Here is a 23,186-nt window from a genome sequence, read left to right as displayed (position 1 = left end):
ATTTTATCTTTCACAGTTTAATCAAATAAGTTTAAAATTTTGATTTAAGTTTTCATGAAGAATATTTCAAATCTTTAGCTATTTAAATATCTACTAACTGGAAAGTGAATCCTCACATGTATGTTTTTGCATTCTGATGGTTAAAGAACTTTGGAAAGATTGGTCAAACTCAGCGCTTCTCAGATAATTTGACTTTTAACATTAATACATTACCATCCCCAAGTGCTTTTTCTCAAACTCCACTTGACATACCCCTTTATCTCAATTTATGTGATACACATTTCTTTTTAGTCCGTCCTAAAAAAAATGAATTTATTTAAAAAAAAATGATACATTTTTATATTTAGAAATAATTTAACTTGAAACTTCCCCGTTTACGCTTATTAAAAATAATTTTCAGTCACACAAATATCTATGGTTTGTTTTAGACTACAAGTTTCGAAATCTCCCCTTTTCTTTTTTTGATGAAAAGTGAACTCGCAGCCGCTACCCTTCAGGTGCGCACAGGGTAAACCCCGCTCCTGTGTAATAGCTCGCAAATCACATATGAGAGATAACCCGCACTAGACAAGCCCCATGCGACGAGCTCGACTCACAAGTCTTCCCTTCTTTCTTAAATTTCGTGTCTAGTCACACTATATCACATAAATTGAGACGAAGGGAGTAATACTTTTCAAAATAAGAAAGATTTTGAGAATTTGGCTAAACAAGCTTTATATGTACGCTTGCTCATGCCAATACAAAGGGAGAGGGTTAAAAGTGGAATATCAGACCATTCAAGAGATCAGAAATATTCCCCATGTAACCCAATAACTAATACTATAACACATGGCAATACTACACCCTGCACTTGGATATATTTTAGACTTTTGTTCCAACATCTCCCTACTCAATGATATCGAAGGCAAACTATTGTAGCCTCTAAACTCCAAACTGGGACTTGAAAATAAAGTTTTGCTGGCTTCTGCACCACAACTGTACTCTCTTAACTTCAGAGAAGTTCGATTGCATCATGTAAGTCATTATTGCTCGTGTTCTAACATTAAAGATTGGGAATCTTCATTTGCCAATGTAGAGTGCAAAAAGAAAAACGACAGAAGGAAAGTGAATGATACATAGCTGTGGCAGAACGCGATAAAAGAATAATTTTTGGAAAATTTATGTATATATTTTATATGTTTATGGAGCTGCATCATCCAATCATCTTGACAGTTACAAACTAAGTCACTCACACCGGACTAACAACTACGTACTATCGACCTAGACTTATCCCACTTTCTTGGTAAAGTTTTTTTAAATTAAAACTTCCTTGATAAAGTTGTTGGTCTCATACAAGGGTCAGTTGGAGTTTAGGCCGATTAGGCTGGGGCTCAACCACCTCCATGTGAATCCTCACAGTTCCAAGTACACCATACGAAACACTCCCATCAAGCTTTTTAATTTTCTGTTGTTTCTCATCGACCGACCATTCCCCTCCATTGTCGCCTTTTGAGGTCAAGTATACAGGCCCTTCAATACCATACCTGGAAAGGTTTAAAATAATCATGAGTATCCAACAGCTAACCAAATGAATCTTAAGTTAATAAAGCAGATGAGTGAATAGCACTGCACAATGTGTATCATACTTGGGCACAAACACAATGAAGCCATTGGATCTTATTTTTACTATTCTTGCCTCTGTATCTGTTGGCCTGCACAAGCATGGAAAAGTAAAAATGAGAAAGAGAATATGGGAGGACTCAATGGGAGAGGAACCAATGAAGAGGCTCTTCATACCGCTTCCTGAAGAAAATGAGGGTATGGAGCTCTACTGACGCTCTGCTGGCCATCTGAGCATTCCTATGCCGATAATTTAGATCTGTTTTTGGGAACAGGAATGAGCAAACATAACGACACAAATTGTGAAACTAGAGAACGAATTCTACTATTTTTCTATAAGAAAGACTTCTACTTTTCTTCTTTTTCTTTCTCCTTTTCACAGGTCATTCAGTAAAGAAACCTCACACTGCCATAAACAGCAAATATTGGTGAGTGTGAAAACTAGAACTTAAAGGAAGTTTATTATAAGTTCAGCAATAGCATAAATACTAGAAAGGCTCTAAGACTGCACAAATAGATTATTTACGTTGAGCGGGCAGGCTTTAACAAAAGTACTCGAGTTCTTTTGATAACCGAGAAATCCTCGAGTGTCAGCGGCGCACGATTCGAAACTCGGTTGATAATGGGCCTCCCTCTACCCTTCTCCAATTAAATACCAGGCTTTTGTCTGCAGCAGGGTTCGAATCCGTGACGTGCGCCTAACCCACACATCACACGTACTCGTACCACAAGACTGAAGCCCTAGGGGCCAGAAGTACTCAAGTTATTGCTAAGTAAAACCTCAGACTAACAGACACATTCAATCCCAAGTACCCGCTATCCACTAAGGGAAGGAAAAAAGCATAAAACCATTAATACAAATTTCTTCTGGTCTACCTCGTAACAGATGAAAACAAAAAGCCTATTTAATCAAAGAACAAGCATAACAAGAAAGGCAAGCTCATATTACTCCATCCACAAGAAGTCAAATGCATTAAAATGGAATATAAAGCATAATGAAAAGCAGTACTTACTGTCAGAAATACTAGTTAGCTTGGATCTATCTTGGAAAACACCAGGAAGCTTATAAATCCCCAAAGAAGCAGCAAGCAACCGATGAACGATGACATCTACAAGACAAGACAGAAAAAGAGGCTCAGAATTGATCACATTCATTGCACTTTGTCATTATAAATGGACGCTAACTTTTACTAACCAGCATATCTTCTAATGGGCGAGGTGAAATGAGTATAAAGTGGAGAGGCAAGACCATAATGAAGATATTCCGGAGGACTAAGGTCTCCACTACAGAAGTAAACCGCCTGAAAATGCATACCAAAAGCAACACCAACTCAGAAATTGACAATTTTAGAAGAGATTTATCAAATCAACGAAGAAGGAACACCTGTGTCATGCATCTGGTTGCCAGAATTCGAATCAGCTTGTTGAAGTACGGATCATGATCACCCTAGGGAGAAGATAAAAAGTAAGCATATGAATGCACAACAAAAACCAAATGGAACTAGATGTCCCTAAAACTTTGAGTAGTGCAATATCATCACTATGCAATGTTTTCTTGGTTATTAAGTCGCTGATTAGTACTTTTTCAGCAAAAGTAGTTCATCAGTCAATTTTGAGCCAAATTAACTTACATAATTTTATACAATATAATTAAGGGCATTTTAGTGAAGGACCAAGGCAAATCTTCAATAAATAACAGAACAGCCGAAATAAGAATCAGGGAAGGTATGCGCATTGATTTTCTTGTTCTTTTCCTTATATTTTGAAGAAAAAAACAATAGTTTTACATCAGATTACCTTCATTTGTGAGCTAAACACATTATTAAGTACCTTAAACTTTGGCCGACAAGTATAGTCAGCAGTTAGCACCTTGCGTCACAAAAGAAATGATACTGAATTTCTTAACAGTAAAAACTAGGATGCCAGCTAGTGAGCCTGAGTCTACCCTCAACCATTTAAGGCTAGATTGAGCCTAAAATTCCATGACTTGAGCTCAGCTTGATTGGAGAATTCAAAGGCTTGACATAAAGTTGCAAAAAGCTCGAATATAAAGAATTTATCTGCCACAAGCCCTGAGTCCCAATTAAACGAAGCCAAAATTGAAACAAAAATCCTAATAATTTCTAATCTCACAAATCATTTAAATCAGAAAACCAACTTTATTCCTCTAAGCCAAAAACAAACATGACCTGCAAATAAAAAAAATCCTAATACTTTAAAACAAGTGAATGTCACGACAAAGCCAATTGCAAAATTAATTGTTCATTCCATCGTCAACCAATTGAATGGAGAAGAGATTAGAAAACAGTGAATCTTTTCCTCACAAGTGGTTTTAATACAGCGTGAGAGGGAATGTGAGACTGACAAAGAAAGAGGTCGTGTGGCTGCACATTAGAAGCAACCGGGGAAAATCAGATAAGGTTGTAGGAAACTTGTCTTCTAGGGTTCTAAGTAGCTTGTATAGACCCATGCTTATTCTGGGATCAGGTGGATGCTTGTTCAGGTCAGCTCAACTAAATAATGGACAAGCTGGGCTTAGCAATAAATGAGTTGGCACATGCAGCTTGTGAACTCATCTGTGATACTCGATTTGATTTATATTTAAAACCCCATCAGAAATAAAGTGTTAGGAAAAAACTTCATGCTTTCATTCGCAGGTTTCACTATGCACATCAGGTTTAATGACAGGCATAACTCACCACAGCACGATCTAGGGAGTCAGCCAATGCTTTGGATGATGTCACATCCAAACTAAGACCAACTGATTCAGCTGTGCGGAGAAGAGGCTCAAGCATTTCTTTGGTTGGGCTTGGATGGCGTCTGCAAATAAAAATGCATCATGTAAACATGGAGAATGATCAAATTTAATTGAAGTACAAAGGTTCAGCTTTAATAGCCATTTCATAGTATCACAACTCTCTGGCATAACACGTAATCCAAGTTTCTGCAGAACACTTGAAATTACGCCAAGTAAGATAGATAATAGCAAATAAATTAGACTAGAGCTAAGCTTCCCTTGACCATGCTATTCACTAATAAGTCTCTAACACAACATCAAATCCAAAATTTCCAGAACACAAATATTTATCCAAAGTTCTGGGAAGGAATTCAGATTTAGGAAAGATGCAGATATGTTGGCTTCTGCAAGAGCCACCATCTCTGTCTCTAGTGCTCCATCTTAGACAACTGTGAATAGCCATCTGATGTATGAAAATCGTGCAGAAAGAAGAGGTCGGTGAAGAAGGAGAGAAGATGAAGCAAAGTTGCATGTAAAAATGGATTGAGTATGTTAAGCCCACTACTACTGGACAAGTCATCACCCCTTCAAGGAATTGAAGCCCTTTAAGAAATCAATGTCATCATCCCTTCAAGGAATTGAAGCCCTTAAAGAAATGTAGCCTCTCATGTGTGTTTCTTTAATTGCTATCGTTAATTGCAACTTTGTAACTCAATAAACCTATGCCTGTGAGCCAAGAGAATCACTCTAAATAACTGCCTGTAAGCACTCATCGAACAGACAGATCGCCAAGAAACTTCTCACTATCACCTGTAATCACATATTATACCATCTTAGGAGAGTTATTCTTTCAGAATAACAAGATCAAATTACATTCTTTTTTAGCACATGAAGGATGCAGAAAGACTCATACAGCTAGCAGGATGTGAATATGAGACGAGAAAATTTAGACACCAGTTAAGGAAGACCTTCTAGGTAAAAGTAGCAAACTGAACAAACGGACTTGTTTCTAAGGAACAATAGCAGCATACCTTAATAGTGAGCAGAGCGGAAAATGCATCAGGATTTTTTCAGCAACTGCAACATTAGCAGCAAGCATAAACTCCTCAACCATTTGGTTTGCTTCACGAATCTGATACATGCCTATGCATACACAACTTAAAAATTAGCTTTACACGAATAACTCAAACAGTAAAACAAAGGACAAGGTTATGTGCAATCCCAGCAAAATAGCAGAGCTCTTCTATGAAACAGTGAAAAGCACATACAAGACCATCACGAAAGCACATACAAGACCAGCACATCTCACTCTCCTAACTTTGAATGCATAAAAATGTGAATGGACTAGCCGAATTAACAAGTAGAAAGCCCAGATCAGCGCATTTTAGGTTCGAAACTCTGCTCTCAAATGATTAGATCTCGGCAGTCGACACTGTCAATCAATTAAAGTTCTTTTTTTTTTTTTTGATTAAGCACCGGGTGTCCGGGTCTCTTTGAGCCCCGACTAATCCCGGGGGTGCACAGGCCCTCGGTAAGGAGTTTCCCGCAAGTGCACCACGGGTAATTCAGGGTTTTACCCCAGTCCGATGGCCCTCAGAAATTGTTTGCACCCAGTGGGTTTCGAACTTGAGACCTTGAAAGGGAGCACCCCAAGGCTCAAGCCAATTACCATCAGGCCAACCCCTGAGGGTTAATCAATTAAAGTTCTTTAGCCAAGGAATCAAGTCAAACCTATACCTACGCATGTATCTACATCTTTTAAAGATAGGTATCTCTTACATCTTATCTTATCATCAAGTGAGCAATGGATCTCATTCCCATAGTTCCTCTATGCAGATTAGCATGAATTACTGCTGATTATCTTGGCGAACTGTTAAAATTCAAATAGAAAATGGTCAAGCACACTCAATCAACATCTCGATCCCCAAGAGCTATAAGCCCATGGCGATAAATGTTTATAGCTCTCATGAAACAGTCATCAAACTAGGGATGGCAGATCCTATGTCCCATACTCTCAGCAGATGGAAATCAATCTTTTATATCCCTCTGCATATGTAACTCAACCCTTCATATTCCTCCAAAAAAGTACAGATTAACCCATGTTTCTCTCTTAAGACAATGCATATTCCCATACACCATACCGAATAATAATATGATGATGATGGTACTGCGCTGAAGTAACCGATGTCATACTCCTAGGAATAGCTCGAACAATTTTGAGCAAGAGGGTACCTGCACCCGAAACCGATACAGGCGTGTAGGCAGAGAATACCTACGAGAACAAGACAACTCTTTCAAAGGAACTAGGCAGAAGCCCTGAATTCAGGAGAAGAGATGCATCCTCACAAAGGGGGTCGCAGTGGCCAGGCCTGAGCAACTTTTACCTAAAACATAGGTCTCCGCAAAGTCGTACGACCATGTATGGGCTGACATATGCCCAGTGCCGGAAGGTCAAGGAATAATAATAAAAACAGCAATAACAATAAAACAGATAAAGAAAGATGCATGTCTGGCTTCAATAACATCTATCAAAACAAGCGAGAATTGGGTTTTATGGTAAGGGATATGATCGATGAGGTCAAGCTAAGAAAATCTGTACTGCACCAGTCTGAAACAAATGATCCCTAAACTGAATCTTAAGAAGACTGTCAAATATATAATTAAGAAAAGATCTTTAAGATTTATTGGCTTTCCAAGTAGCAGAAAGTTGGGCACCTTTATCTAATTTAGAATAAGCTGCCAAAGAAACCAGAGAGAGAGACAGACAGACAGAGAATTAAAAAAAGAATAGGATTATACCGATATCAAGAGGGTCATGAGTTTCAGTATCAATCTGAAATTTGACTTCAGCAGAAGCAAGTGTCAGTGCACCCCTATCAATACGTCTTTGCCTCATTATCTGCAAGATGGTCTCATTAGAATGCCTTTAATATATTGATACTAGAGCTGAAAGTCCGAAGATAAGATATTGTAAACTAAAGAAAGGAGATCAACACCTTGGCTAACCCATTTAAATTTCGTAAATCTGAAGTTATTGGATCCACCAAGCGACTGGAATAACAGATATAACTTGTAAGTACAGGAACTATGATGTACAAAATGATGGAAATAACAAAAAAGTAGATATGTATTGTATTCAAAGCTTAAGAAGACGGCATGCAAGCACTGACTAGCTTAAAGTCAAATTGGAAACAAACCCGTAAGTTTAAAATTTCTCAGGTTGAGTGGTTCACCCTGTTGGACAGCACAAAACCCACTTCCACAATCTTCAGTAATAGATTTTACTTCTCAACTAACTACGGCCCCCTTAGTTGACATAAGTTATACTTCGGGATTATTTTCTGAGCTCAAATGTAAAATGCTTTAAGATAAACTAGGTTTAGGCCTGTGGGTACTGTTATACTGTAGAGTTCAATTTCTACTGTATTTACAAACGCAAATCTAATGTGCTAGCTACTTGATCATGGGCCTAAAAAATATTAACCTCCACCGCGAACTCCAAGCAGGACATGATACAGATGCTAACCTCAAAATTGGGCAAGACAAAGCAACTTCACATTTTGATATGGAAGTTTCACCAACTTATTTTGTACTTTGTGTAATCTTGACATGTTTTAAAAGGAGAGCAGTCCTCTCATATTCCTTATTTCAGCTTGGTCTCTCCGGTAAAAATGGACATTTCGGAGAGGGGGGGGTTGCATCTACTCAATCATAACAAGAGTCCCTCATTCATACAAACCATATCTTTTGTAAGGAAATGGAAATGTCCATTTCCTATATAGGCATTACGGAGGAACGCATCATTCCCCCATCCTTCACGCATTTCAGTTTTGTTACTAAGACAGAACGTAGGAGATAAGGCCTAACCCGCCACAACTAGAAGGCAGATAAAGGAAAAGAAAGAAAAAAAAAAGAAGGAAACAAGAACCTCCAGCACAATAAATGATCAAGAAATAAAGATAAATCTACCTTTCAAATGATTCACATGGGGAAGATGAAAAATCATGAGAAATATTGAACACAAGACAGATTAAAGGGAAGACAGCAGAAGATTGACAAAGAAAGAAAAGAATTCGTGAGACATCCAACATCTGAAAACTTATTTTTAATGGTGGAAGTTTCCGTACTCTCACTGGCAAAAAACCGGGTCCCAATTTGATCTTGTTAAAGGCCTCATACCTTGAAAGATAAGGTTTCCCTATTTCCTAAGGGCAAAAAATAACAATATGGACTGGAAAAGGCAACACTAAAATCAACACTAATTGAACAATTGAGGTATGAAAATGAGACAAAAGGACTCCAGTTGCAGACAAGTTCAGAACTTGAGACCAACACCCATTACCAGTGGAAACAATTAACAGTGGACTTCACCAAAAACTACTTCAGCTCACTTTCGATGAAGCAACTCAAGATTTTCTCTGTAGACTAGGGGTAACTGAATTGACAAACATTGAGGAAGTAACACGAAGGTGCAAGAAAATGCTTGCCATAGTTTGGCGCCAGACAACTTTGCGACATGCTTTTCAACCAATATGGATTAAGTTGGTCAATTCCTAAAAAAGTAAGAGAGATGCTACTATCTGGTCAGGTAGAAATCTGCGAAGAACACGGGAACATATGGTTCATGATTCCTGCATTCATCTTTTGGGGGGTATGGATGGGAAGGAATCAGAGGTGCTTCGAGGGAGAGACTAATCTGTGGACAAACTCAAGTACAAACATCAGCTTCTCAGAGGTTTTTGGATTGCCATTCACATTTTTGAACAGCTTTTGAATAGGGGTAGTTGGCTTCAGTAATTATGGATGGCTGTACAATATCCAGGTGGGCAGAGTATTTAATAAAATTTCCATTTTAAATGTTATGTCTTTCAAACCAGCATTCAAAGCTATTTCAGGAATAATTAAGACCAACCTCCCGACTCCTTGTAACGACAAAATACTCGTATATCTGCCATGGGCATTGTACTTTCTAGTGCAGAAATATTCTGTAAAGTGGTCCTTGGTTTTCCATCTCCTCACCACATTCTTTTGGTCTCTCAAGGCCTCTTTAAGAGCAACACAGATCCATTCCATGTTCTTTTTGCTCATAGATGATCGCCTCATCATATTACGGCTTCTCTCCACCCATTCATACCAAATGGTTCTATCAGAGGTCCATCTAGTGATGTCAAATAATTAAACCTCGCATTGAAGCATATTCTATGTTCACCCATAATCGACAAAACCCACTAACAAAATAACAAGGGGTTTAATAATGTTTATTCTTTTTGGCATTTCGGTGCAGCATATTGAATTTATATGATTTAGAATGACTTTCTCAGTTCCTTACATTTTGTAAAGGAGACTAATTTTTTATTTTTCATATATCCAGCAAAATCCTTGTGCTGTTTTGCATTAAAGAATGCACCAACTATGAACATACAAATTACCAGTCATAAAGAAAGGCATGTGATGATATATATGCTCATGTTTTCGTATCACTCCACATCTATTCGCGAATTGATTTGAAACCCACAAAGTGCTTGCATAAAACAGCAAAACGTAGAAAGTAGGTTGTGAAGAGTGACTCCAGCTAAAGCATAGTGCAAGAATACAATGTTTAATGGGCCATCAGCATACCTAATTAGCTAATACTCAAAGAGACTGTTTGGTTCAAGATGTTTGAGAGAAACGCTGTAGAATCTGATTAGTATGACCAAAAAAGAGCCAAGAAGACAAAACAGAAACATCAAATGGGAGCACCTGTCATCCATTCTCGCTTGAGCCTCGACATAGGATAATGCTGCACACGATTTAATCACGCTTTTAGTGTATCTTGTAGAAATTATCTCAGCATCAGGTGTCATTTCCTGAGAGACAAATAACCGTACATTAGGTGAAAATACAGATCTTTTTGAGATAGAAAGTGACGAGAACTTATGTCGGGGGGGGGGGGGGGGGGGGGGAGATATCAGAGATGACCAGCAGGAGGGGAGGAAACCACAAGCGCACAAACGAAGGAGACAAGGACTAATTATGTCTCTATAGTATGCCAGTATGATTGAGTCATACAATCCAGAATGCTAAAAGAGTATTTAATCAACAACCTGCAATAATTAAGTTTCTATCTTCTTATGCATACCTATCTGCCTCATAGAAGGATTAGTCACGACAGTCGACTCATACATGCATAAGGACCAAGCAAAAATCATTTTATTTTTGACCGACAAATACTTAACCCAATTCAACTAGACAGCTTGATCTATAAGGTTATAAATCCATCAGTTGGGGCTGGACAAAGGAACTAATTTTGAGTTTGAAATACATCAGCATAAGACAACTTTTCGCATCTTAAGCATTACCTTCAACATGGCAGCGTTAATGACTGACAAATAACATGAAGTTAGATGATTGACCATTAACTAGGTCTGTATAAGCTGGGTGTTAGTAAAAGACGAAATATTATACTGAGTTCAGACTGAGGGAACACTGTATGAACCTCTAGGTAGATAGATAGGCAGCAAGAAATAAAAATAACATAGATAAACAGGCAGATATTTGAGAGAGAAGTCTGTGAGAAATAGAAGATCAGCAATTAATTCTAGCAATATCATCAAAATAAATCACATACCCAGATAACTGAGAAAGCTAGTCTTTCAACATCAGCACGAAGTGAACAAATATCTGCCAAGTAAAGAAACATAAGATTAATTGGAAGAAGGCATGCATAACCAAAAAGTACATATTTGGGTTAAGACAATTGAATGAAATCCATCTCCGAGCAATGTGACAAGCAAAAATTCCAGCCTAGTGCCATAAAAGTAAATTTTTACCTTCTGTAAGAGGTTTTGGAAGCATGTCGATTCTACGCTCTACAAGATATACAGAAGTGCCTCTTTGTGAAGCCTCATCATCAAGGGGAGTTCCAGGATAAACAAAATTAGTAACATCAGCAATATCTGATTTGTATTAAAGACTCACAACTAAACCTTTTCCATGACGTAGACGTTATATTTATTTTTCTTAAAAAACTTGTGGACAACAAAAGGTAATGAAGGAAAAAAAAAACATTTTTAGTTGTTTGTGTGTGTGTGTGTGGGGGGGGGGGGGGGGGGGGGGTGCGCGGAGCGCACAGCCAGTGTAGCTAGGGCACAAAACAAGATTTGGGGAGCCAAAATTTTATTTAGGTACAAAATCATGAGGATAGAAAGCATCAAAGAAATTAAGAGACGGTGTCAGTTAAATACTCATTATTACACTGGTTGTACACAGAATATTTCGGCCACCTAACGAGTCTAATGAACCAAAGATAATTCGAACAGCCTCAGGTGCCGAAAACCCTCATCACACCCCTCTTCAAGGAGCTCATTGTCTCTTGAAGAAGAAAAGTTAGCAAAAGAGGCCACTGTTAAGTTTTGCAAATTCTAGCCAAAAGATCTCAAAATTAAACATGGATACGAACTCCCACTTCAAAATTTCCATTTGGAAGAGGCATACAATGCAATGCATCATCAATATCCCTGCATCCTGCATCACAGAAAAGCAGAATTCTGTCTGAGATTGTCATCACATGTAGAAAGTATCTCATCTATGCTGAGACAAACTAAATGTGGGCACTGCAGTTCAATGGAAAACGAAAAGCACTACTAAATTTGGGCAACATACCAGGAGGGTCCACACTACATACACGCAGATGACGCAAATCCTGTCTAATAGGATTTGTCAAATCTTGAGAAGACACAGACCAAGGTAATGGTGGCAAGCACGCCAACACTTGGGCAGAAAATGGCCTGGCATCTATATCATTCTCTATTAATACCACCTAAAGTGATTACAGCACAAATTTAGTCACAACTACTATTCATCAGCGTCAAGAAATAAATCAAATCCTAATTATTTAAACATGAAAGATAATACTATAAAGGTAGCTACAAGCAAAGGACATCAACGCCCTCAGCACTTATTAACAATAAGCCACAACAGAAAAACTGCGAACACTCTCAAAAGTACATGACAGAAAAGGTAGAGCAGGATAATCTGTTTAAATTTTAAAGAGCAATCAACGCCATTTAACCACATACCTCTGTTTCAGTGTCCCTATCACCTATTTCTCCAATTGTCCTGACATAGTGACCGGTTGGATATCGGGACAGACGATCCCATGAATCAACCGCAACGATAATCCGTTTATCCAGCAAATTTCCCAATTGACGAGTTTGTATCCGTATCTTAGGGATTCTGCGGTCTTTGGATACAAATAAGGCATGGGCTCGACCACCATCACCTGCTGGCATAGGCATTGGCTCCAAGGATCCACAGTAACTGCAAGGGCGAAATGTATTATCTTCCAGATAAATAAATGAAGACGTTAATAGTGGAAATAGATACAGCAATTTAAAGAAGTACGAGTTTAATGACAGTGCATAGAGTCCAGGGACCATAGAACTTTTGCAAATGATCACAGGAAATTGAACGCCGGGGCCCAACTCAATTCAAAGCTATCACAAGAGGTAAGAAACAGTCTCTAGAGAGATGAACGACGCCTGAAAAGGTGCCAGATAAAGAAGCAGTGTCTGAAGGAGCAACCCCTTGAACGGTGGTCGGGAGAGTAGTGGCACCAGAGGGTGTAAGCTGCCCACCGGTAGCATAAGCTATGTGAATCTCTACCAAAATCGAAGAGGCTCAAATACCACCTTATGAAAAATGGACACTGGATCTAACTCAACCTGAAAAGCTAACTCCTAAGATAAATCCAAGACCATAAAAGGAGAGCATCTCACACATTTGAAATGCCTAGGGCGGAAAATTTGGGGCGTGGAATTTAAAATGATCCAAAGTTACTCTTCCTCTAACCACAAAATTCAGGTCAGATGTGAATACATAACATGGAACCACAGCAAGTAAAGTGCGACTCTCACTAGAACAAATCAAAGAATTTACATGCTGAATGGCCAAGGAAAAAGAATTTGACCTACACGACTACACATGATGGGGGCATGGTAATGACAATTAAATAAATATTTCTAACGGTTAGAGCGTAAAAATGTAGTTCAAATGTGTAAAAGAATGGGTCCCATTAAATTTTAGTTCTTGAGTGAACCAGCAGTATGAAAAAGTATTTCACTGGCCAGAAATGGTCATTGTGCAAGCCTCAAATGTAAACCACAACACTCTAAAGTGAGGAAGAATTTAAAAATTGAATGTAACTGGTGCATTTAACTTTATCAAAACATTAGGCAAAAACATTTTTTTAAAACTTCTATCATGTCAGAAAAGGTATAGCAGGCTTTTCGACCTGATTAAAGTCTAAACATATTTTCAAACATTTTTCTCCATTCCCAGTAAAGAAAAGAATTCAAACGACTTGACGATTTGAAAAAATGAGGAATAAACCATCAAACATATAACCATGGACAAATCAAGTTCGACCCCAAACATGGACGCTAAGGTAAAGGTCCTTAAAATGAAATGACCACAACCGTGTTGCTAGGTGGTGACCTATTTGGAGGAACCAAGGTCATATCCTTTTTCTAAAAAAAAAAAAAAAAAAAAGGGCAGCCCGGTGCACTAAGCTCCCGCTATGCGCGGGGTCCGGGGAAGGGCCGGACCACAAGGGTCTATTGTACGCAGCCTTACCTTGCATTTCTGCAAGAGGCTGTTTCCACGGCTTGAACCCGTGACCTCCTGGTCACATGGCAGCAACTTTACCAGTTACGCCAAGGTCATATCCTTTTTCTAATTAACAAAAAAAAGGACACAATCTTTTTTTAAAGGGAAAAGATACTATACTCTAAAGGTGATAGGATATGTAATTTTGATAACTTTGCTGATTCAGGCAAGAACCAGCATGGGACGATTGTTTTGAAGGTATCTTCGGAAATGGAAAAAAGTTCTGCGCCGGCTTCTTTAAATGTCTTTTTGAATTTTCTGAAAACATGATTGTGTAATGCATGGACATTTGCAAATATCCTTTGAGATGCTTATAAGAAAAAACGATATTACACTAAAAACCCACTGAAATGCCAGAAGAACAATCACAAGGACCAAAAAGTATTTATCTAAGAGTTCTTCCCAAAGACTATCCAAAGCCAGCAGATAATTGATACAATAACTTACGAGTGCCAGTTCCGCTTTATGATACCAACAACACGTCCAGTTGGGCGAGAAGGTTTCACTTCCTCAGGTTCAGTTTTCCCTTGATTCATGACTCTAGGAGCATCATCAGCGGTATTTGGAGCTAAATGAACATCTTCTTCTTCGTCGTCTTCAGGGTACCAAAATAGTTAAGAGATTTACATGCACAAAAAAGTTTTCCTCCATAATGAGAGCAAGCAAGGACAATCATGATGGACAGACATACAGGAGAGGGTCAAGTTCACAATCATTCATTTCAATTTGCATGAAAGTTACAAGACATTAATTTGAATTGAATAATTTATTCATAGTAGAAAAATATTAAAGCAGTTCCAGAAGAGTAAGTTTGAAGATATACTACTACCACTAAATATAATATGGAACGAAATAAGTTTTTGAAATTTGTACAAGTAACGAAGCAATAATTAAAAGTGTGTCAAATGTCCTGAAATGGAAATGTAATCCCATAAATAGGAGGCAAGGAGTACTATTTTTCCTTAGTATCATAAAAAGTGAACTATTTCGAACTATTTTTCCAGGAGAGAAATATAGAGAACTCCTTCTTAATCAAGATAGTCAGCTTATAATATAATAGGGAAACGGGGGTCATATTTACAATTAAACTAGGCGAAATGCTCTAGATATGACCTCCGTAGTTTGGGTCAATCATGCCCCTGCCGTTACAAAAGTGGGCTATATTTGCCTTCAAATGGCTTATGGTTAGATAATAATTGGTCTCTAATCACAATGTTTAGCTCCAAATTATGCCACCTGTTGGACACATGGCTGGAAAAAAATAAAGAGCAACCTTTTTTATCCCCCTCCGTTGGAACTTTATCTCAGATCTACCTCTCAAATTCATCTCAATATTCCCTCTTTTCATCTTCCACAACCACCAGTACCACTATAACTTGATCTTTATCACCTTCACAATCTCAATGCCAGTAATTAACTTCACTAAAAAGGGCAGATCAGGGGCATATCCGAATTTGAGGATGAATAAATAATACTTCTTTGAAATTGGGATTTACAGATTTACGAAAAGGGGGATAATGAAAATGTTAGAGAATTTCAAACATTAAAGAACATCATAAGAGCAGATAAATTTTAGAAGGAATTCAAAGTTAAATAGAAATGAGGCTCAGATTGTCCAAAAACTGTCAGAAAAAATGGGCTAGTCTACGATGGCTGCAAAGAGCAGATGGCATATTGTAAGAGAAATAAACCAGCGCACAGATTCAACTGAACTTTGCCAAGCCAAAACATGAATCAGCTCAAAAGCCTCATTCTTTTAACAAAATCAGTATAATGGGTTAGCCCCAGTTTCTGCCTTTTCTCAGACAAAAACCAAAAGAGCTTTGAAATCTGTCATGGCTGCAAGCATCAGTTAGCCTTAAGAGACGGAGAAGACACACCAAGAAATGGAAATTTTTCCCAAAATATCGTAGACCAACCTAAGGTGCCATGCCAAGCTACCGTTTTTCAGCTCAAGAGAAAACATGTTTGATTCAACTTCCACATCACAGCCTCATTGTGTATAAAACAGACTAAAGAGAATAATAAGAATAAGAAAAGCAGGAGGAGTCATGTGTAATTTCACCAAAAGAGTGGTACGGTGAGGGGAAAAAAAAGAAACTGAACTTTGCCAAGCCAAAACACAAATCAGCTTAAAAGCTTTGAAATCTGTCATGGCTCCAAGCATCAGTTAGCCTTATGAGACACAGAAGAAACACCAAAAAATGGAAATCTTTTCCAAAATCTCATTAGACCCACCTGAGCTGCCATGCCAAGCTACAGTTTTTCAGCTCAAGAGAAAGCATGTTTTGATTCAACTTCGACAGAAGACAAAACCTTCACAGCCTCATTGTGTATAAAACAGGCCAGAGAGAGTTTACGAATAAGAAAAGAGGGAGTTCCACAAAATTAGTTCCAAATAGAATAATAAAAGAGGGAGGTCATGTGTAATTTTACCAAAAGGGTGGTTTGGTGAGAGAAAAAAGAAACGGAACTTTGCCCAGCCAAAACACGAATCAGTTCAAAAGCCTCATTCTTTTAGCCAAAAAAAAAAAAAAAAACATAATGGGGTAGTAGCCTCGGATCCGCCTTTTCTCAGACAAAAACCAAAAGAGCTTTGAAATCCGTCATAGCTGCAAGCAACAGTTAGCCTTATGAGACAGAAAAACACCAGAAACTGGGATTTTTTCAAAAATCTCATAGACAGACCCACCTGAGGTGCCACGCCAAGCAACAGTTTTTCAGCTCAAGAGAAACAAGTTTGATTCAACTTCCAAAGAAGACAAAACCCTCATTGCGTATAAAACGGACCAGAAAGAGTAATAAGAATAAGAAAAGAGGTCATGTGTAACTTCACCAAAAGGGTGGTTTGGTGAGAAAGAAAAGAAACTGAACGGTGCCAAGCCAAAACATAAATCAGCTCAAAAGCTTTCAAATCCGTCATGGCTGCAAGCATCAGTTAGCCTTATGACACATAGAAGAAACACCAAGAAATGGAAATTTCCCAAAATCTCATAGACCCACCGAGGTGCCATGCCAAGCTACAGTTTTTCAGCTCAAGAGAAAACATATTTTGATTCAACTTCCACTATATACAACCTTCACAGCCTCAATTGTGTATAAAACGGACCAGAGAGAGTAATAAGAATAACAAAAGAGGGAGGTCATTTGTAATTTCACCAAAAGGGTGGTTTGGTGAGGGAAAAAAAGAAACTGAACTTTGCCTAGCCACAACACGAATCAGCTCAAAAGCCTCATTCTTTAAACAAAATCAACACAATAGGGTAGCCTCAGATTCGCCTATTCTCAGACAAAAACCAAAAACACTTTGAAATCCGTCATGGCTTGCAAGTATCAGTTAGCTTTATGAGATAGAGAAGAAACACCAAAAAATGGGGAAAAAACTCCAAAATCTCATACACCCACCTGAGGTGCTAAGCAACAGTTTTTCAGCTCAAGAGAAAACATATTTGATTCATCTTCCACAGAAGACAAAACCTTCATAGCCTCATTGTGTATAAAACAGACCAAAGAGAGTAATAAGAATAAGAAAAGAGGAAGGTCAAGTGTAATTTCACCAAAGGGGTGGTTTGGTGAGAAAAACAAAAGAGGGATGTCAAGATACACCACATCACAGTATTGTGCGACGGTGGAGGATTGGGAGGTTGAATTGAGGTTGGGTAAACAGTTAAGGAGGAGGAAAAGGGGGGGGGGGGGGGGGGTGTTAAAAAGGGTTGGATTTTTGCCACGTTTATTGATAGTGCTAATCAGTTCGATCAGAGACTAATTACTCTTTAATCGTTTTACGTTAGTCTATGAGGGCAAATGTAGCCCATGTTTGAAACGGCACGCACATGATTGACCCTATTTTTAAACAGAGGACATATCTAGACCATTTCGCATAGTTCTGGTGAAAATTTGGTCAGTTTCCCAATATACAAGTATGCCATGTCCATTAAAGGAAAAAAAGAAGGAAGTGGACAGACCTTCATCAGCCAATGACAAAGACTTCTCCTCGTGCCACTGTTCTTGAGGCAAAAGCTCAACTGCCACTATATCACCATCAAAAGCCCTATTCATGTTTGCACGCCCGTATATAATTATCTCATCACCAATGCTTTCACTTCCAACATATGCTTCAAATGGATTAAAACGGTTAACACGAAGTTTCCCCTGGTGAAGAAGTCCCCGAAGCAAGCCAGAAGTAATTTCCGACATGGGCTTATGCTATAGAAAACATGAACAACAAACAAAGTTTAGGAGGCCATAGCCTTAAAGACAGCACCCAAAATAATTCTTTAAATAAACTGTATTAAGCAGTTAAAAACACCTCATTATAAATGATTTTTCGCTTTTTAGGCCTCAAATCATCAACATCATCCATATTAACATCTTCAGAAGGAGGCTGAACTATTAGGTCAAGCAATTCCGGCTGACCAAGTGACTTTACATAACACTCAACTGAGATCAATAGAAGTAAGTCAGTTAATATTCCTGAAGATAAATTTAACTAGGCAAGTGCTACCAGTAGCTAAAGAGAACAGCTCTATACACAGTAACAACGAAAGAGAACTTTCAAGAACATTAACAGAAGCCTCTCAGTGGTCAAATCAATACCACCAAAGTATCATTCTACTCAATGATTGACATCAGACAACAAGAAGAAAGCTTTACCTGTCTCAGCAGAAATTCCCTCTTCAATTGCCTTCCTCTTGTTCTCTCTGTCATTCGTAATTAGCAAGATGCTTACTGCGCTGCCAAGATGACCCTGATACCATTTAGCCGCGGCCCTAATAGCTGAACCACCAAAAATTGTTGAAGTTTGTCAATCTACTGGCCCTAATAGCTAAAGCGTTCAGCTTCATTGAGAATAGAGTTGAAGGCATACATGTAAAGGCCTATTAGAAATAGACAACCATGGTTCTCAATTATACTTCCTCAAATCATGTTAACCTTTCCCGTCCCGCTTCTTGTCTATGAAACTTAATATAGCTCAACTTACTTAGAGTTTTGCACTCAGATAATCAAATTTAAGAGATCTTGAAGCTTTACTAGAGAACAAAACCAGAACCTTGCTTCTTTTTTTTTATGAGATCTTACTACAGCATTAACATATCAAAATTACGGAGAGACACAAAACAGAAACTCAGGGTGAGATACTTCAGTTGAGCGCAGAACATACCAACCTAATTAGGATTGGATAGACTGAATATTTTCCAGTTCATCAGGGGATGACATGATTAAACCCACATTCTTCAACACCACTAACAAACTTTTACAGTGGATTTGTCTGCTAGACGCTCATTAGTATTATAGATTTATTTAAAAAAACAAAAGACAATGAATAACGAGAATGAGAAAAAAAGAAGAGAACTGTGTCCTACATGACAAGATTTGTAGAGAGGGGATGCATGCAAGCTCCCCTCAGTTTTATTGTCACACTTTGTCAGTCAAAGTCAGCTTTACATCAGAACATTCTAAGTTTCACAGTGTTTCTACTAAGGGACGTTTGGTTTTTGGTTTGGGGTATCAGAAAAGATATTACCGTATAATTTTTTCTTTTTTATTTTCAAACTGGAAACTTGTGGTTACTGTATAGCATTCAGTATTGTATACTGTTTATACACTGTTCGCAATCTCTTGTATAAGTTATGAGAATCTACGCATGATATTACACCTTTTTTTTTAGACTGATAACATGTTGTCTGCATGATATTATACTAGATAGATAGTGGAATAAAAATACTTCTATTAGTTATACTTGGATAAATACCAAAAGGACAAAATATTACCCTAAATGTTAATTCAGAGGTTCTCATTCTGTCATCGTCCAGAATACTCCACCAAAAGAAAATCTGAAGAACGAAGTGCTTCACTCATCAGTGCACTTAAGAACCCAACTACCCAAGGCATCATCAGTGTGGGTCCGCGGGAGAAATAGACAAGGTGATACCTTTTGTAGCGATTGATTTTCCCCAAATTTAGTAACTTTATAAAGCCCTAACTATTCAATCACATTTAGAAACTGAAAAGGAAAAAAGTCTAGCATTCTATTTTTCACTTTGTATTGCCACAAATAATGTGAAATATCCAGATCGCTCCTCTCAATAGAAAAAAGTACAAATCCAATTTCAATACATTTAAAAATCCATTTTACTTCTCTTTTCTTTTCTCTTTTAATTGAAAAGGACTTTCTTTTGCAAGCTTGGCTTTTGAATCCAATACCCTACACTGCTGCTCAAAACTAGAGATATAATTGTACACAATACCATAACATTTTACTTTTTTTTTTTTTGATAAAGTAACATTAACATTTTACAATATATATCGCATTTCCAACTTTAACACAACGAACCAAATGTCCAACTAGAAATGCATATTCACTAAATAATTCAGTGATCGTTAATCTCCGCATTACAATCCTTGTATAGTACTCGATCCAAACGACCCCTAAGTAACTAGGTTATAGTGCAACGAGGTCTTCAAAACTGGACCAAAAGTTGGAACTGAAACAGAAACTAATCATTGCAGCTTCACTATTTAAAATAGTGTGTAGATATAGAACAGAGGCATAGTTCCTCGTATATAGGCTACTGACTTGCCCAATTTCCATCGAACATGCAAGTATAAATGTAAAGTATCTGTTCTTACTGATCAAACACATAGTTTATGAACTTTAATACACTTTATAAACATGTAATGCAAGTATGACCATTAATTCTCCTAACATAAGCACATCCATAGGATTTGGAGAAATTAGAATGGAAGGGCCCAGACAACTAATTAATGGACAATACAGAAATGCATGGCACAAAATGGTCAAGAAAAGCAATGAAAAACATCTGCAACTGCTACTACACAAAGGTGAACAGACGAACCTCTATCATTTCGATCATTTGGACTTTCACCAGCCATGGCCTTCACATAAGTATCCCTAACAATGTGCAGAAAATGAACTTTCAATCAGATTTCAGCCTTGGCTGTAACCAGTAGCAATCATGTCTAGTAGTGGTATGTATCGTGTAAGTGGATTGGTCTAACATCTAGACAAGTGGGCAAATGGAGTTTGCCGACTTCACTTGCATCTGCCTTCTAATCTTATGCAACTCTTTAAGCGGAAAACATGACAGATTTTCAGACATAGCTTCAAGTTGTGACTGGGTTGCCAACTATATTTTCACAGTGATGTGATGCTCGGGTTGAGAAAACCCGCACAGTGTTTCTCATTGTCTTTTAAAATTCAACAATCTAATCCCTCTATGCCAAGAGGAAAATGATACGGTATGGTTTAAGTGGATCAAATAACAAATATTACTAAACCATTTACCCAAATCCTAGCATTCAAAGTCAATAGTTCCCGCACCCCTTCCCACTGCCCAGAAGGATGCAATTAGTCACTAAGCAGAAGGAAAACCAATACCGAGAATGAATAAAATGATTAAACAACACTAATACGCTTTTCACCATAAGCGGTGGTTTGTCGGAGCATAAAAGTTCCCAGCTTTTAATCAAAAGGCAAGTGAAATTGATAACATAAAAACTAAAGGTACAGAAGGAAAAAGAAAAAAAGAACATACTTGTGGTATTCATTAGAAAAGACAAAGAACTTCCTTAAAGAATTGCTACATAGAGCCCTGAGTCTGTTATAAACCGCAATATTCTTGTTCTTGACCTCATCCAACACCACCGATAACACCACCACATTATCAATAGCTGGATTCTCCAACAAATCAATCTAACACAATTCAAGATACCAAAACTATAAACAATAAACCCAATACACCAATAAAAATTTAAGCTTTGACACAACGTATACATCAGTTATCAAATTATATGCACCTGGTTGAGAACAATGTTGGTATCAAGAACAAGAACAGTGGTGGCAGTGGCACTTAAGCCAGGAGGTTTTTCTTTACATTTTTTTTCGTCACAATATGGAGCTCCACAAGAAATATCATCACGTAAATAGTGTTCCCTAACTTCCTGAAAATCCAAAACAAGAATCAAAATTAAAACCCCAAAGAGGAAAAAGAACAAAAACAGCAGCAACAAGCATAGTACCTTAATTATTCTGCCTTGTCTGGTTTGCCTCGAGAATGCTTTGCTCTTCAACATATTGCGGTTGTTACGATTCTTCTTTATGGATTTTGGGTTTTGCGAAAACTGATGTAGTTGTTTGTTGCGTTGGGCGACAGAGAAATATAGGATGAAGAAGCGCCTCTTTTTTGGTTTTCTTGAATGTTTTAGGCTTTCTTCTTGAAAGAGTGGGATTAAAGGCTCGAACCTTTGCCATTTCACCCTATTAGGTAAAAAAGTTATTATTAAAATAAAAATAAGAAGGGTTGTCTATTTAACTGCGTTACTATTCTTATTTTTTAGATTAAACATTTGAAACCCTAATATAATAAAATTTTCATAAATAATGGAAATTTCCTATATTAAATATAATCATATTTTTAAAAAATATATTAATAGCGTGCATTTTCAAAACACAGAAAGTTGATACATTAGTAATTGATATATTACTCCATTATCAAATGTAAACGGCTTTAAAATATTTATATTCAGATGTATAAAAGGATCTAAATGTGTTTTTCCTATTACCTAATTTTTGCATGACAATTAATATTACATCCCAAAAGTTCTCTTTCCTTTATACATACATATATATGTGTGTGTGTCTGAATATATATTTGAATTTCTAGTCCATAGTATTCAATATTTTTCTACTGTAAAAAGTATTGTACTTAATATATGCACATACTATTATCTGAAAATTGAGCGCCAAAAGGCCTTAGTGGTCTACCCCTTCAGTCGGCACTGCAAAGAAGGATGAATGTCGTATTGAATATAGTAGCAGTGACAGAGAAGATGAAAAAGAGGAAGAAATTTTAGTTTTGCTTAGCAAGGAATCATTTTAATCAGCGTCAAATGATGGAAACTAAAATTTTAGGCATTTTTTGAGTAGGTTCAACTTCCAATATTTATGGAGTTCAAATAGAAAAATGAGAGTCACTTCACGTTCTCAAAATAGGCTAAATACACATATTTTGCCATGTGAACAACGTAAGTCTAATAAGCACAATATTATTATTTAAACACATATCAGATGTTCAATAAGCCCAACCATCAAATAAGGTGTCTAGGTGATTCTATTTTATAAATTTAATTTGTTTTAAGTTCTTTTCGTGTTGTAAATTAAGTTTATAATATTCTACTAACT

The 23,186-nt window shown here is 37.5% G+C and overlaps 1 protein-coding gene across 1 annotated transcript; it reads right to left on the bottom strand.

The window, feature by feature from the left end:
* Positions 1–1,120: 1,120 nt before the first annotated feature.
* On the bottom strand, positions 1,121–22,235 carry LOC132623210 (exosome complex exonuclease RRP44 homolog A). The gene is made up of 24 exons (XM_060337943.1): positions 22,025–22,235; positions 21,803–21,946; positions 21,541–21,698; positions 20,842–20,897; positions 18,638–18,760; positions 18,294–18,424; positions 17,950–18,190; positions 14,432–14,579; positions 12,397–12,637; positions 11,981–12,137; positions 11,774–11,842; positions 11,149–11,274; positions 10,947–10,999; positions 10,079–10,185; positions 7,333–7,387; positions 7,136–7,235; positions 5,368–5,479; positions 4,299–4,419; positions 2,984–3,046; positions 2,795–2,900; positions 2,613–2,708; positions 1,777–1,858; positions 1,626–1,691; positions 1,121–1,523 (listed from the first exon to the last, which is right to left on the bottom strand). Exons 1-24 carry the CDS (start codon positions 22,076–22,078, stop codon positions 1,328–1,330), a joined length of 2,805 nt encoding a protein of 934 aa, XP_060193926.1. The 5' UTR covers positions 22,079–22,235; the 3' UTR covers positions 1,121–1,327.
* Between the last annotated feature and the right edge of the window lie 951 nt (positions 22,236–23,186).

The sequence above is a fragment of the Lycium barbarum genome, chromosome 12 (genome assembly GCF_019175385.1).
Source record: "Lycium barbarum isolate Lr01 chromosome 12, ASM1917538v2, whole genome shotgun sequence".
NCBI classification, from domain to species: Eukaryota; Viridiplantae; Streptophyta; class Magnoliopsida; order Solanales; family Solanaceae; genus Lycium; species Lycium barbarum.
The sequence above is the reverse complement of the archived record's forward strand: the minus strand, read 5'-3'. Positions and strand labels throughout refer to the sequence as shown.

Excerpts from the sequence above, each read along its gene's own strand:
- LOC132623210 (XM_060337943.1), bottom strand. The coding sequence starts at position 22,078 with ATGTTGAAGAGCAAAGCATTCTCGAGGCAAACCAGACAAGGCAGAATA. Across the intron at positions 2,709-2,794 it reads GCCCATTAGAAGATATGCTG|ATGTCATCGTTCATCGGTTG; the intron begins GTTAGTAAAAGT and ends CTTGTCTTGTAG. Across the intron at positions 1,524-1,625 it reads TTCATTGTGTTTGTGCCCAA|GTATGGTATTGAAGGGCCTG; the intron begins GTATGATACACA and ends AAACCTTTCCAG.